The sequence below is a fragment of the Carcharodon carcharias genome (assembly GCF_017639515.1).
Source record: "Carcharodon carcharias isolate sCarCar2 chromosome 40 unlocalized genomic scaffold, sCarCar2.pri SUPER_40_unloc_8, whole genome shotgun sequence".
Lineage (NCBI taxonomy): Eukaryota > Metazoa > Chordata > Chondrichthyes > Lamniformes > Lamnidae > Carcharodon > Carcharodon carcharias.
Genome location: NW_024470862.1, coordinates 160,656 through 178,122, shown reverse-complemented (window position 1 = coordinate 178,122; position 17,467 = coordinate 160,656). Strand labels below are relative to the sequence as shown.

Here is a 17,467-nt window from a genome sequence, read left to right as displayed (position 1 = left end):
CTCTCACTGGGGTATGGGTCACACACACATACACACTGACTCTCACTGGGGTACGGGTCCCCCCCCCCACACACACACACACACACACACACACACACACACACACACACACACACACACTGTGACTCTCACTGGGGTACGGGTCCCACACACACACACACACTGACTCTCACTGGGGTACGGGTCACACACACACACACTGACTCTCACTGGGGTACGGGTCCCTCACACACACACACACACACACACACACACACACACACACACTCTGACTCTCACTGGGGTATGGGTCACACACACACACACACTCTGACTCTCACTGGGGTACGGGTCCCCCCCCACACACACACACACACACACTGACTCACTGGGGTACGGGTCCCACACACACACACACACTGACTCTCACTGGGGTACGGGTCCCCCACACACACACACACACACTGACTCTCACTGGGGTACGGGTCCCACACACACACACACTGACTCTCACTGGGGTACGGGTCCCACACACACACACACTGACTCTCACTGGGGTATGGGTCCCACACACACTGACTCTCACTGGGGTACGGGTCCCACACACACACACTGACTCTCACTGGGGTACGGGTCCCACACACACACTGACTCTCAAGAGTTTAATCCATTTTGCTTTCATTCACAGATCTCTCTCTCTCAGAACCGAGTGTATTTGAATTCCGATAGTTTAGTCCTTAACCTCCAAGATGAAGCCTTCACCAAGTGAGACATTTCCACTTACTCTCTATCTAACCCTGTGCTGTACCTGTCCTGGGAGTGTTTGATGGGGATGGTGTAGAGGGAGCTTTACTCTGTATCTAACCCCGTGCTGTACCAGTCCTTGGAGTGTTTGATGGGGGAAGGTGTAGAGGGAGCTTTACTCTCTATCTAACCCCGTGCTGTACCTGTCCTGGGAGTGTTTGATGGGGACGGTGTAGAGGGAGCTTTACTCTGTATCTAACTCCGTGCTTTCCTTTTCCTGGGAGTGATTGATGGGGACAGCATAGAGGGAGATTTACTCTGTATCTAACCCCGTGCTGTACCTGTCCTGGGAGTGTTTGATGGGGACGGTGTAGAGGGAGATTTACTCTGTATCTAATCCCGTGCTGTACCTGTCCTGGGAGTGTTTGATGGGGACAGTGTAGAGGGAGCTTTACTCTGTATCTAACCCCGTGCTGTACCTGTCCTGGGAGTGTTTGATGGGGACAGTGTAGAGGGAGATTTACTCTGTATCTAACCCCGTGCTGTACCTGTCCTGGGAGTGTTTGATGGGGGACGGTGTAGAGGGAGATTCACACCGTGCCAATGGCCCCTCCTCCTCTGCTGAGTCCGATCCCGAAGCCGCGCCCCCGCTCTCGACCTCTCCGAGCCTCTCCGGACCCCTTCAGCCTCGCCGCGAGACCCTCACCCCCCAGGAACCCTCCCTCCCACTATGATCTGTCTGTATCTGTCAAGCCTGTACCCTGGGCGGTGTGGGGGGGGGGGGGTGGGGGGGGTTTTGGGGTTAGTGCGGGGCGGGGGCGGCGAGGAGGCAGAGCTGCCCTGGATTCACTTGAACCCCTGGAACTCGCTGTGCCGGAGGAGGCCCTGTCATCGAGGAGACGCTCCAGACGCCGGGGCAAGGGGTAAGGGGGTCCGGCAGGGGCAGGGTTCGGGGTGGGGGTTGGGTGGGGGTCCCAGCCAGTCCCCAGGTACACACACTCGGCCATCGTCTCCCTGATGGGCCAAGCGGACCCCCTCCCCCACAAGGAGCTGTTGATCCAGAGGCCATTCCGATTGATGACTAACCCTCGTTCCCTCTCTTTTTGTTTCTTCCTCCCTCGAACTCGGCCATCCTGCGACTCCAAACAGAGGGAGGTAAGTGACCACCGCAGCTGTCAAATTGCTCTTTTCCTCTTGGTCCTCCCCAGAATTTATTGCCTATCCCTAATTGCCCCCCTTGGGAAGGTGGCGGTGAGCTGCCTTCCTGAACGGCTAACCCCCCCCTCTCCGACACCCCCCCCGACCCCCCCCCCCTCCGATCCCCCCCCCTCCAATCCCCCCCCCCCCGACCCCCCCTCCTCTCCGACCCCTCCTCTCTGACCCCCCCTCTCTGACCCCCCCCTCTCCGACCCCCCCTCTCCGACCCCCCCTCTCCGACCCCCCCTCTCCGACCCCCCCTCTCCGACCCCCCCTCTCCGACCCCCCGCTCTCCGACCCCCCGCTCTCCGACCCCCCGCTCTCTCCGACCCCCCGCTCTCCGACCCCCCGCTCTCCGACCCCCGCTCTCCGACCCCCTCTCTTTCTCTGCCTCTGCCTCTCTTTCTGTCTCTGTCTCTCTCTGTCTCTCTCTCTGTCTCTCTCTCTGTCTCTCTCTCTGTCTCTCTCTCTGTCTCTCTCTCTGTCTCTGTCTCTCTGTCTCTGTCTCTCTGTCTCTCTCTCTCTGTCTCTCTCTCTCTGTCTCTCTCTCTCTGTCTCTCTCTCTCTGTCTCTCTCTCTCTGTCTCTCTCTCTCTCTCTCTCTCTCTCTCTGTCTCTGACTCCTCTCTCTCTCTCTCTCTCTCTCTCTGCCTACAGTGACGCAGTCTTCCTCAGCCAGAAGAAGTGAGTTTGGGAGCTGGGCCATCATGGCTGGGAGAAGGGAAGCTGGATGCGTTGACTCTCTGTCCTGATCGATCCCTGCTCCTGGACGACATCTCCCCCCCACATCGCGTCGCTGGGCTGGAGGAGGGGCTGCTCGGCTCAGCATGGTGACATCTCAGCCGAAACCTTTTCGAAATGCAGACGGAGGCTTTTCAAATCGTCGACAGGAAGCGGCGAGGCTGGAGAACAGGGGCGGGGGGAGTGGTGCTGGGGGCTTGGCAGACACTGGGTGTCTCTCTCTATTCCCCTCCCTTTTAAAAACAGCCAGTCAGAACCCCCCCCCCCTCCCCCACAGCTGACGTGACCCACTCGCCCCTCTTTGATCTCTGGTCTAATAAATTGGATTCACCTCTGGACATGTGTGTCTGCGAATTAAATAACCTTCAGCGCTGAGGGAGCGCCGCACTGTTGGAGGGTCAGTGCTGAGGGAGCGCCGCACTGTTGGAGGGTCAGTGCTGAGGGAGAGCCGCACTGTCGGAGGTCAGTACTGAGGGAGAGCCGCACTGTCGGAGGGTCAGTACTGAGGGAGAGCCGCACTGTCGGAGGGTCAATACTGAGGGAGAGCCGCACTGTCAGAGGGTCAGTACTGAGGGAGAGCCGCACTGTCGGAGGGTCAGTAGTGAGGGAGGGCAATGCTTTTGATTGAACATTGATCTGGCAGGGCTGGAGGAGGTTACAGAGATAGGGAAGGGTGTAGGGGCTGGAGGTGGTTACAGGGATAGGGAGTGGTGTAGGGGCTGGAGGAGGTTACAGAGATAAGGAGGGGTGTAGGGGCTGGAGGAGGGTTACAGAGATAGGGAGGGGTGTAGGGGCTGGAGGAGGGTTACAGAGATGGGGAGGAGGGGTGGGGAAGACGAGAAGGAATCTGAAGCAGGCTGGCGAATCTTGTCCCACGGCTGGCGAGGGCGGGGTGGCCGCCGTGGGCTGCAGCAGACGGCCTGTCAGCTACCTACGCGACATGGGGGCAGCGGTGCTCCAGTTGAACCTGACCTCCCACCAGCAGGGGGCGGTGGGTTCTGCAAGAGGCTCGTGCCGCTGCCATCAGGTGAGGGGGGGAGTGGACGGCTTGAGGCAGGGCACTGACCGGTGGGGGGGGCGGGGGGGGGAGGGGGGGCTGGTTAGTCGGACCCTCACCCCCCCCCCCCCCCCCCCCCCCCCCCCCCCCACCTCTCCTTGGCTAACGTGGAGGGGTCGCCTGACCCAGGCAGCAGGGGCTTGGGTGGGTGCGGGGAGGGCAGTGAACCTGCAACCTGGCTCCATGCCGGTGGTCATGAGGAGGCGGGGAGGGTGACTTCCTGATGGTTTTGCCCCCCTCCCGACCCCCTTGGGCAACTCCATGATGGACAGAAGGGCTTTGGTCCAGAGAGGGGTTTGGCTAAGGAGCAACGCGCAGGCGCGCTGCCGGCCGACAGGCAGGCCGGCAGGAGGAGGAGGAGCGCCGGCCCTCGCGCCTGCGCATTGGGCACCGCCCCCTAGCTGCCGCGCAGGCGTTGACCGGCTGGCCAGTCGCGACGTCACAGGGCCCGCACTGCGCAGCCGCCCGGCCTCCATTTTGCGCGACGGGTCCTGGACCGCCAACGCCGGAAGTCGGGAGACGGAGGCCTTGGGGTGGGGGGGGGTGCGGGGATGGGGGCGACTTCCGGTGGGCGGAGTGGGGAGGCCCAAGATGGCGGCTGGGATGTACCTGGAGCATTACCTGGACAGTGAGTATGAGCATCCCTGCAAAATCATAAAATAAAGCCTAACATCACCAATCTAAAATAAAATATCATATAAAATCACATCATATAAAATAAAATGACACCATATTGCATTAAATATACTGTAGCATCACTAAAATATCAAAATATACTGTAACATCACTGAAGTATTATAAAATAAAGCCTAACATCACCAACCTAACATAAAATATCATATAAAATCACATCATGTATCATAAAATGACATTTAATGTACCGCAGCATCGCTAAAATATCAAAATGTACTATAACATCGCTGAAATATCAAAATTCATCGTAACGTCACTGAAATATCACAAAGTGAAGCTTAACCTCACTAATCCGTCATAAAATCTCGTATAAGATCGCATCATGTATCTTAAAATGACTTAATGTGGCATTAAATATACTGCAGCATCGCTAAAATATCAAAATACACCGTAGCGTCACTGAAATATCGCAAATTGAGATAAAGTCACTGATCTATCATAAAATGTCAGATAAAATCACAGTATAATCACATAATTTACTGTAGCAACACTGACAGATCAAAACATAATGTAAAAGTGTATAATACATTCTTAAAGACGCAGGATCTATCATAGAATGTACTATAACATCACTAACATATCAAAATATACCGTAACTTCACTGAAATATCATAAATTGAGATAACGTCACTAATCTATCATAAAATATCATATAAAATCACATCATGTATCATAAAATTTACTGTAGCAACACTGACATATCAAAACGTAATAATGTAAAATCGTATAATATACTATAAAATCACTTGATCTGTCATAGAATGTACTGTAACATCACTAACATATCAAAATTCATCGTAACATCACTGAAATATCACAAAATTAAGCTTAACCTCACTAATCTATCATAAAATCTCATATAAAATCGCATCATATATCCTAAAATGACTTAATATGGCATTAAGTATACGGTAGCATCACTAAGATATCAAAATATACTGTAACATCACTGAAATATCATAAAATGAAATAACGTCACTAATCTATCATAAAATCTCATATAAAATCGCATCATATATCCTAAAATGACTTAATATGGCATTAAGTATACGGTAGCATCACTAAAATATACTGTAACATCACTGAAATATCATAAAATGAAATAACGTCACTAATCTATCATAAAATATCATATAAAATCACATGTATCATAAAATTTACTGTAGCAACACTGACATATCAAAACTTAATGTAAAATCACATAATACATTATAAAATCACATGATCTATCATAGAATGTACTGTAACATCACTAACATATCAAAATTCATCGTAACGTCACTGAAATATCACAAAATGAAGCTTAACTTCACTAATCTGTCATAAAATCTCATATAAAATCACATCATATATCTTAAAATGACTTAATATGGTATTAAATATACTGTTGCATCACTAAAATATCAAAATATCCTGTAACATCGCTGAAATATAAAATGTAATATAGCCTCACTGATGTATCAAAATATAATATAAAATCACATAATATATCATGTACTGTAGCATTACTGAAGCATCAAAGCATATTGTAAAACAAAAACAGAATTACCTGGAAAAACTCAGCAGGTCTGGCAGCATCGGTGGAGAAGAAAAGAGTTGACGTTTCGAGTCCTCATGACCCTTCGACAGAACTGATTGAATGTTAGAAGAGGGGTGAAATATAAGCTGGTTTAAGGTGGGGTGGGTGGGGTGGTGTGGTTGTAGGGACAAGCAAGCAGTGATAGGAACAGATAAAAGACGTCACAGACAATGGTACAAAGAGGTGTTGAAGGTGGTGATATTATCTAAACGAATGTGCTAATTAAGAATGGATGGCAGGGCACTCAAGGTACAGCTCTAGTGGGGGTGGGGTGGAAAGACTAGCAGGGCATATAAGATTTAAAAATAACGGAAATAGGTGGGAAAAGAAAAATCTATATAACTTATCGGAAAAAAACAAAAGGAAGGGGGAAGAAACGGAAAGGGGGTGGGGATGGAGGAGGGAGTTCAAGACCTAAAGTTGTTGAATTCAATATTCAGTCCGGAAGGCTGTAAAGTGCCAAGTCGGAAGATGAGGTGCTGTTCCTCCAGTTTGTGTTGGGCTTCACTGGAACAATGTAGCAAGCCAAGGACAGACATGTGGGCAAGAGAGCAGGGTGGAGTGTTAAAATGGCAAGCAACAGGGAGGTTTGGGTCATTCTTGCGGACAGACTGCAGGTGTTCTGCAAAGCATAATATATACATAATATATCATGAAATATTCTTTAACAGCACTCAATTATCAGAATACTGTAACACCATTAAAATATAAAAATGTAACGGCATCACTACGCTATATCATCAAATATATAACATCGCAAAGATAAAGTATAATATTATTATGTAATAAAAAATAAACAATTGCTGATATCATTGAATAAAATATAACATCACCAATATGTCACAAAATATCATGTTCTGTGACTGAAATATCGTAAATTAGTAATGGTATATTATATTTTATCGAAGTACCACATTGAGATAATGTATGTTAATGATGCTCTAATATACTATAATGTACACGGAGAGAGAGACATTATCCAGACTGTGTGTGTTAACAATACTCTAATATAATATAATGTACACGGAGAGAGAAACATTATCCAGACAGTGTGTGTTAACAATAATCTAATATAATATGATATACTGGGAGAGAGAGACATTATCCAGACAGCGTGTGTTAACAATACTCTAATACAATATACAGAGAGAGACATTCTCTAGACCGTGTGTGTTAACAGTACTCTTATATAATATGATATACAGAGAGAGAGGCATTATCCAGGCAGTGTGTATTAACAATACTCTAATATAATATAATATACAGAGAGAGAGAGACATTATCCAGACAATGTGTGTTAACAATACTCTAATATAAAATAATATAATGTACACGGAGAGAGAGAGAGACATTATCCAGTCAGTGTGTTAACAATACTCTAATATGATATAATGTACATGGAAAGAGAGACATAATCCAGACTGTGTTTGTTAACAATACTCTAATATAAAATAATATAATGTACACGGAGAGAGAGAGCGACATTATCCAGACAGTGTGTGTTAACAATACTCTAACATAATATATACAGAGAGAGAGAGACATTATCCAGACTGTGTTTGTTAACAATACTCTAATATAATATAATATAATATAATGTACACGGAGAGAGAGAGAGAGACATTATCCAGACAGTGTGTGTTAACAATACTCTAATATAATATAATATACAGAGAGAGAGAGAGACATTATCCAGACAGTGAGTGTTAACAATACTCTAATACAATGTAATATAATGTACACGGAGAGAGAGAGAGACATTATCCAGACAGTGTGTGTTAACAATACTCTAATATAATATAATATACAGAGAGAGAGAGACATTGTCCAGACAGTGTGTGTTGACAATACTCTAATGTAATACAATATACAGAGAGAGAGAGACATTATCCAGACAGTGTGTGTTAACAATACTCTTATATAAAATAATATACAGAAAGAAAGAGATTATCCAGACAGTGTGTGTTAACAATAATCTAATATAATATGATATACTGGGAGAGAGAGACATTATCCAGACAGTGTGTGTTAACAATACTCTACTATAACATAACATACAGAGAGAGAGACATTCTCTAGACCGTGTGTGTTAACAGTACTCTAATATAATATGATATACAGAGAGAGAGGCATTATCCAGGCAGTGTGTGTTAACAATACTCTAATATAATGTAATATACAGAGAGAGAGGTATTATCCAGACAATGTCTGTTAACAATACTCTAATATAATATAATATACAGAGAGAGAGAGTGACATTATCCAGACAGTGTGTGTTGACAATACTCTAATATAATATAATATACAGAGAGAGAGAGAGACATTATCCAGACAGTATGTGTTAACAATACTCTAATATAATATAATATAATGTACACGGAGAGAGAGAGAGAGACATTATCCAGACAGTGTGTGTTAACAATACTCTAATATAATATAATATACAGAGAGAGAGAGACATTGTCCAGTGTGTGTTGACAATACTCTAATATAATACAATATACAGAGAGAGAGAGACATTATCCAGACAGTGTGTGTTAACAATACTCTTATATAAAATAATATACAGAAAGAAAGAGATTATCCAGACAGTGTGTGTTGACAATAATCTAATATAATATAATATACAGAGAGAGAGAGAGACATTATCCAGACAGTATGTGTTAACAATACTCTAATATAATGTAATATAATGTACACGGAGAGAGAGAGAGACATTATCCAGACAGTGTGTGTTAACAATACTCTAATATAATATAATATACAGAGAGAGAGAGACATTGTCCAGACAGTGTGTGTTGACAATACTCTAATATAATACAATATACAGAGAGAGAGAGACATTATCCAGACAGTGTGTGTTAACAATACTCTTATATAAAATAATATACAGAAAGAAAGAGATTATCCAGACAGTGTGTGTTAACAATAATCTAATATAATATGATATACTGGGAGAGAGAGACATTATCCAGACAGTGTGTGTTAACAATACTCTACTATAACATAACATACAGAGAGAGAGACATTCTCTAGACCGTGTGTGTTAACAGTACTCTTATATAATATGATATACAGAGAGAGAGGCATTATCCAGGCAGTGTGTGTTAACAATACTCTAATATAATGTAATATACAGAGAGAGAGAGTGACATTATCCAGACAGTGTGTGTTGACAATACTCTAATATAATGTAATATACAGAGAGAGAGAGAGACATTATCCAGACAGTATGTGTTAACAATACTCTAATATAAAATAATATACAGAAAGAAAGAGACTATCCAGACAGTGTGTGTTAACAATAATCTAATATAATATGATATACTGGGAGAGAGAGACATTATCCAGACAGCGTGTGTTAACAATACTCTAATATAATATACAGAGAGAGACATTCTCTAGACCGTGTGTGTTAACAGTACTCTTATATAATATGATATACAGAGAGAGAGGCATTATCCAGGCAGTGTGTATTAACAATACTCTAATATAATATAATATACAGAGAGAGAGAGGGACATTATCCAGACAGTGTTTGTTAACAATACTCTAATATAATATAATATACAGAGAGAGACATTATCCAGACAGTGTGTGTTAACAATACTCTACTATAACATAACATACAGAGAGAGAGACATTCTCTAGACCGTGTGTGTTAACAGTACTCTTATATAATATGATATACAGAGAGAGAGGCATTATCCAGGCAGTGTGTGTTAACAATACTCTAATATAATGTAATATACAGAGAGAGAGGTATTATCCAGACAGTGTCTGTTAACAATACTCTAATATAATATAATATACAGATAGAGAGTGACATTATCCAGACAGTGTGTGTTGACAATACTCTAATATAATATAATATACAGAGAGAGAGAGAGAGACATTATCCAGACAGTATGTGTTAACAATACTCTAATATAAAATAATATACAGAAAGAAAGAGACTATCCAGACAGTGTGTGTTAACAATAATCTAATATAATATGATATACTGGGAGAGAGAGACATTATCCAGACAGCGTGTGTTAACAATACTCTAATATAATATACAGAGAGAGACATTCTCTAGACCGTGTGTGTTAACAGTACTCTTATATAATATGATATACAGAGAGAGAGGCATTATCCAGGCAGTGTGTATTAACAATACTCTAATATAATATAATATACAGAGAGAGAGAGAGACATTATCCAGACAGTGTTTGTTAACAATACTCTAATATAATATAATATACAGAGAGAGACATTATCCAGACAGTGTGTGTTAATAATGCTCTAATATAAAATAATATACAGAAAGAAAGAGATTATCCAGACAGTGTGTGTTAACAATAATCTAATATAATATGATATACTGGGAGAGAGAGACATTATCCAGACAGTGTGTGTTAACAATACTCTACTATAACATAACATACAGAGAGAGAGACATTCTCTAGACCGTGTGTGTTAACAGTACTCTTATATAATATGATATACAGAGAGAGAGGCATTATCCAGGCAGTGTGTATTAACAATACTCTAATATAATGTAATATACAGAGAGAGAGGTATTATCCAGACAGTGTCTGTTAACAATACTCTAATATAATATAATATACAGAGAGAGAGTGACATTATCCAGACAGTGTGTGTTGACAATACTCTAATATAATATAATATACAGAGAGAGAGAGAGAGACATTATCCAGACAGTATGTGTTAACAATACTCTAATATAAAATAATATACAGAAAGAAAGAGACTATCCAGACAGTGTGTGTTAACAATAATCTAATATAATATGATATACTGGGAGAGAGAGACATTATCCAGACAGCGTGTGTTAACAATACTCTAATATAATATACAGAGAGAGACATTCTCTAGACCGTGTGTTAACAGTACTCTTATATAATATGATATACAGAGAGAGAGGCATTATCCAGGCAGTGTGTATTAACAATACTCTAATATAATATAATATACAGAGAGAGAGAGAGACATTATCCAGACAGTGTTTGTTAACAATACTCTAATATAATATAATATACAGAGAGAGACATTATCCAGACAGTGTGTGTTAATAATACTCTAATATAAAATAATATACAGAAAGAAAGAGATTATCCAGACAGTGTGTGTTAACAATAATCTAATATAATATGATATACTGGGAGAGAGAGACATTATCCAGACAGCGTGTGTTAACAATACTCTAATACAATATACAGAGAGAGACATTCTCTAGACCGTGTGTGTTAACAGTACTCTTATATAATATGATATACAGAGAGAGAGGCATTATCCAGGCAGTGTGTATTAACAATACTCTAATATAATATAATATACAGAGAGAGAGAGACATTATCCAGACAATGTGTGTTAACAATACTCTAATATAAAATAATATAATGTACACGGAGAGAGAGAGAGACATTATCCAGTCAGTGTGTTAACAATACTCTAATATGATATAATGTACATGGAAAGAGAGACATAATCCAGACTGTGTTTGTTAACAATACTCTAATATAAAATAATATAATGTACACGGAGAGAGAGAGCGACATTATCCAGACAGTGTGTGTTAACAATACTCTAATATAATATAATTTACAGAGAGAGAGAGAGACATTATCCAGACAGTGTGTGTTAACAATACTCTAACATAATATATACAGAGAGAGAGAGACATTATCCAGACTGTGTTTGTTAACAATACTCTAATATAATATAATATAATGTACACGGAGAGAGAGAGAGAGACATTATCCAGACAGTGTGTGTTAACAATACTCTAATATAATATAATATACAGAGAGAGAGAGACATTATCCAGACAGTGAGTGTTAACAATACTCTAATATAATGTAATATAATGTACACGGAGAGAGAGAGAGACATTATCCAGACAGTGTGTGTTAACAATACTCTAATATAATATAATATACAGAGAGAGAGAGACATTGTCCAGACAGTGTGTGTTGACAATACTCTAATATAATACAATATACAGAGAGAGAGAGACATTATCCAGACAGTGTGTGTTAACAATACTCTTATATAAAATAATATACAGAAAGAAAGAGATTATCCAGACAGTGTGTGTTGACAATAATCTAATATAATATAATATACAGAGAGAGAGAGAGACATTATCCAGACAGTATGTGTTAACAATACTCTAATATAATGTAATATAATGTACACGGAGAGAGAGAGAGACATTATCCAGACAGTGTGTGTTAACAATACTCTAATATAATATAATATACAGAGAGAGAGAGACATTGTCCAGACAGTGTGTGTTGACAATACTCTAATATAATACAATATACAGAGAGAGAGAGACATTATCCAGACAGTGTGTGTTAACAATACTCTTATATAAAATAATATACAGAAAGAAAGAGATTATCCAGACAGTGTGTGTTAACAATAATCTAATATAATATGATATACTGGGAGAGAGAGACATTATCCAGACAGTGTGTGTTAACAATACTCTACTATAACATAACATACAGAGAGAGAGACATTCTCTAGACCGTGTGTGTTAACAGTACTCTTATATAATATGATATACAGAGAGAGAGGCATTATCCAGGCAGTGTGTGTTAACAATACTCTAATATAATGTAATATACAGAGAGAGAGAGTGACATTATCCAGACAGTGTGTGTTGACAATACTCTAATATAATGTAATATACAGAGAGAGAGAGAGACATTATCCAGACAGTATGTGTTAACAATACTCTAATATAAAATAATATACAGAAAGAAAGAGACTATCCAGACAGTGTGTGTTAACAATAATCTAATATAATATGATATACTGGGAGAGAGAGACATTATCCAGACAGCGTGTGTTAACAATACTCTAATATAATATACAGAGAGAGACATTCTCTAGACCGTGTGTGTTAACAGTACTCTTATATAATATGATATACAGAGAGAGAGGCATTATCCAGGCAGTGTGTATTAACAATACTCTAATATAATATAATATACAGAGAGAGAGAGAGACATTATCCAGACAGTGTTTGTTAACAATACTCTAATATAATATAATATACAGAGAGAGACATTATCCAGACAGTGTGTGTTAACAATACTCTACTATAACATAACATACAGAGAGAGAGACATTCTCTAGACCGTGTGTGTTAACAGTACTCTTATATAATATGATATACAGAGAGAGAGGCATTATCCAGGCAGTGTGTGTTAACAATACTCTAATATAATGTAATATACAGAGAGAGAGGTATTATCCAGACAGTGTCTGTTAACAATACTCTAATATAATATAATATACAGATAGAGAGTGACATTATCCAGACAGTGTGTGTTGACAATACTCTAATATAATATAATATACAGAGAGAGAGAGAGAGACATTATCCAGACAGTATGTGTTAACAATACTCTAATATAAAATAATATACAGAAAGAAAGAGACTATCCAGACAGTGTGTGTTAACAATAATCTAATATAATATGATATACTGGGAGAGAGAGACATTATCCAGACAGCGTGTGTTAACAATACTCTAATATAATATACAGAGAGAGACATTCTCTAGACCGTGTGTGTTAACAGTACTCTTATATAATATGATATACAGAGAGAGAGGCATTATCCAGGCAGTGTGTATTAACAATACTCTAATATAATATAATATACAGAGAGAGAGAGAGACATTATCCAGACAGTGTTTGTTAACAATACTCTAATATAATATAATATACAGAGAGAGACATTATCCAGACAGTGTGTGTTAATAATGCTCTAATATAAAATAATATACAGAAAGAAAGAGATTATCCAGACAGTGTGTGTTAACAATAATCTAATATAATATGATATACTGGGAGAGAGAGACATTATCCAGACAGTGTGTGTTAACAATACTCTACTATAACATAACATACAGAGAGAGAGACATTCTCTAGACCGTGTGTGTTAACAGTACTCTTATATAATATGATATACAGAGAGAGAGGCATTATCCAGGCAGTGTGTATTAACAATACTCTAATATAATGTAATATACAGAGAGAGAGGTATTATCCAGACAGTGTCTGTTAACAATACTCTAATATAATATAATATACAGAGAGAGAGTGACATTATCCAGACAGTGTGTGTTGACAATACTCTAATATAATATAATATACAGAGAGAGAGAGAGAGACATTATCCAGACAGTATGTGTTAACAATACTCTAATATAAAATAATATACAGAAAGAAAGAGACTATCCAGACAGTGTGTGTTAACAATAATCTAATATAATATGATATACTGGGAGAGAGAGACATTATCCAGACAGCGTGTGTTAACAATACTCTAATATAATATACAGAGAGAGACATTCTCTAGACCGTGTGTTAACAGTACTCTTATATAATATGATATACAGAGAGAGAGGCATTATCCAGGCAGTGTGTATTAACAATACTCTAATATAATATAATATACAGAGAGAGAGAGAGACATTATCCAGACAGTGTTTGTTAACAATACTCTAATATAATATAATATACAGAGAGAGACATTATCCAGACAGTGTGTGTTAATAATACTCTAATATAAAATAATATACAGAAAGAAAGAGATTATCCAGACAGTGTGTGTTAACAATAATCTAATATAATATGATATACTGGGAGAGAGAGACATTATCCAGACAGCGTGTGTTAACAATACTCTAATACAATATACAGAGAGAGACATTCTCTAGACCGTGTGTGTTAACAGTACTCTTATATAATATGATATACAGAGAGAGAGGCATTATCCAGGCAGTGTGTATTAACAATACTCTAATATAATATAATATACAGAGAGAGAGAGACATTATCCAGACAATGTGTGTTAACAATACTCTAATATAAAATAATATAATGTACACGGAGAGAGAGAGAGACATTATCCAGTCAGTGTGTTAACAATACTCTAATATGATATAATGTACATGGAAAGAGAGACATAATCCAGACTGTGTTTGTTAACAATACTCTAATATAAAATAATATAATGTACACGGAGAGAGAGAGCGACATTATCCAGACAGTGTGTGTTAACAATACTCTAATATAATATAATTTACAGAGAGAGAGAGAGACATTATCCAGACAGTGTGTGTTAACAATACTCTAACATAATATATACAGAGAGAGAGAGACATTATCCAGACTGTGTTTGTTAACAATACTCTAATATAATATAATATAATGTACACGGAGAGAGAGAGAGAGACATTATCCAGACAGTGTGTGTTAACAATACTCTAATATAATATAATATACAGAGAGAGAGAGAGACATTATCCAGACAGTGAGTGTTAACAATACTCTAATATAATGTAATATAATGTACACGGAGAGAGAGAGAGACATTATCCAGACAGTGTGTGTTAACAATACTCTAATATAATATAATATACAGAGAGAGAGAGACATTGTCCAGACAGTGTGTGTTGACAATACTCTAATATAATACAATATACAGAGAGAGAGAGACATTATCCAGACAGTGTGTGTTAACAATACTCTTATATAAAATAATATACAGAAAGAAAGAGATTATCCAGACAGTGTGTGTTAACAATAACCTAATAGAATATGATATACTGGGAGAGAGAGACATTATCCAGACAATGTGTGTTAACAATACTCTACTATAACATAACATACAGAGAGAGAGACATTCTCTAGACCGTGTGTGTTAACAGTACTCTTATATAATATGATATACAGAGAGAGAGGCATTATCCAGGCAGTGTGTGTTAACAATACTCTAATATAATGTAATATACAGAGAGAGAGGTATTATCCAGACAGTGTCTGTTAACAATACTCTAATATAATATAATATACAGAGAGAGAGAGTGACATTATCCAGACAGTGTGTGTTAACAATACTCTAATATAATATAATATACAGAGAGAGAGAGACATTGTCCAGACAGTGTGTGTTGACAATACTCTAATATAATACAATATACAGAGAGAGAGAGATATTATCCAGACAGTGTGTGTTAACAATACTCTTATATAAAATAATATACAGAAAGAAAGAGATTATCCAGACAGTGTGTGTTAACAATAACCTAATATAATATGATATACTGGGAGAGAGAGACATTATCCAGACAATGTGTGTTAACAATACTCTACTATAACATAACATACAGAGAGAGAGACATTCTCTAGACCGTGTGTGTTAACAGTACTCTTATATAATATGATATACAGAGAGAGAGGCATTATCCAGGCAGTGTGTGTTAACAATACTCTAATATAATGTAATATACAGAGAGAGAGGTATTATCCAGACAGTGTCTGTTAACAATACTCTAATATAATATAATATACAGAGAGAGAGAGTGACATTATCCAGACAGTGTGTGTTAACAATACTCTAATATAATATAATATACAGAGAGAGAGAGACATTGTCCAGACAGTGTGTGTTGACAATACTCTAATGTAATACAATATACAGAGAGAGAGAGACATTATCCAGACAGTGTGTGTTAACAATACTCTTATATAAAATAATATACAGAAAGAAAGAGATTATCCAGACAGTGTGTGTTAACAATAACCTAATATAATATGATATACTGGGAGAGAGAGACATTATCCAGACAATGTGTGTTAACAATACTCTACTATAACATAACATACAGAGAGAGAGACATTCTCTAGACCGTGTGTGTTAACAGTACTCTTATATAATATGATATACAGAGAGAGAGGCATTATCCAGGCAGTGTGTGTTAACAATACTCTAATATAATGTAATATACAGAGAGAGAGGTATTATCCAGACAGTGTCTGTTAACAATACTCTAATATAATATAATATACAGAGAGAGAGAGTGACATTATCCAGACAGTGTGTGTTGACAATACTCTAATATAATATAATATACAGAGAGAGAGAGAGACATTATCCAGACAGTATGTGTTAACAATACTCTAATATAATATAATATAATGTACACGGAGAGAGAGAGAGAGACATTATCCAGACAGTGTGTGTTAACAATACTCTAATATAATATAATATACAGAGAGAGAGAGACATTGTCCAGACAGTGTGTGTTGACAATACTCTAATATAATACAATATACAGAGAGAGAGAGACATTATCCAGACAGTGTGTGTTAACAATACTCATATAAAATAATATACAGAAAGAAAGAGATTATCCAGACAGTGTGTGTTGACAATAATCTAATATAATATAATATACAGAGAGAGAGAGAGACATTATCCAGACAGTGTGTGTTAACAATACTCTTATATAAAATAATATACAGAAAGAAAGAGATTATCCAGACAGTGTGTGTTAACAATAATCTAATATAATATGATATACTGGGAGAGAGAGACATTATCCAGACAGTGTGTGTTAACAATACTCTACTATAACATAACATACAGAGAGAGAGACATTCTCTA

The 17,467-nt window shown here is 39.0% G+C and overlaps 2 protein-coding genes across 3 annotated transcripts in view; both read left to right on the top strand.

The window, feature by feature from the left end:
• LOC121275054 (prohibitin-2-like) overlaps positions 1-2,998 on the top strand; it is a 41,110-nt gene extending 38,112 nt beyond the window's left edge. For both annotated transcript variants that reach the window (XM_041182444.1, XM_041182445.1), the window contains exons 9-11: positions 668-744; positions 1,873-1,878; positions 2,577-2,998. In XM_041182444.1, coding sequence (XP_041038378.1) covers positions 668-744; positions 1,873-1,878; positions 2,577-2,607 — 114 coding nt within the window. In that variant the 3' untranslated portion in view covers positions 2,608-2,998. The remainder of the gene's footprint in view (positions 1-667; positions 745-1,872; positions 1,879-2,576) is intronic.
• Positions 2,999-4,236: 1,238 nt separating this feature from the next.
• LOC121275052 (inhibitor of growth protein 4-like) overlaps positions 4,237-17,467 on the top strand; it is a 93,906-nt gene continuing 80,675 nt past the window's right edge. The window contains exon 1 of the mRNA XM_041182442.1: positions 4,237-4,345. Coding sequence (XP_041038376.1) covers positions 4,309-4,345 — 37 coding nt within the window. The 5' untranslated portion in view covers positions 4,237-4,308. The remainder of the gene's footprint in view (positions 4,346-17,467) is intronic.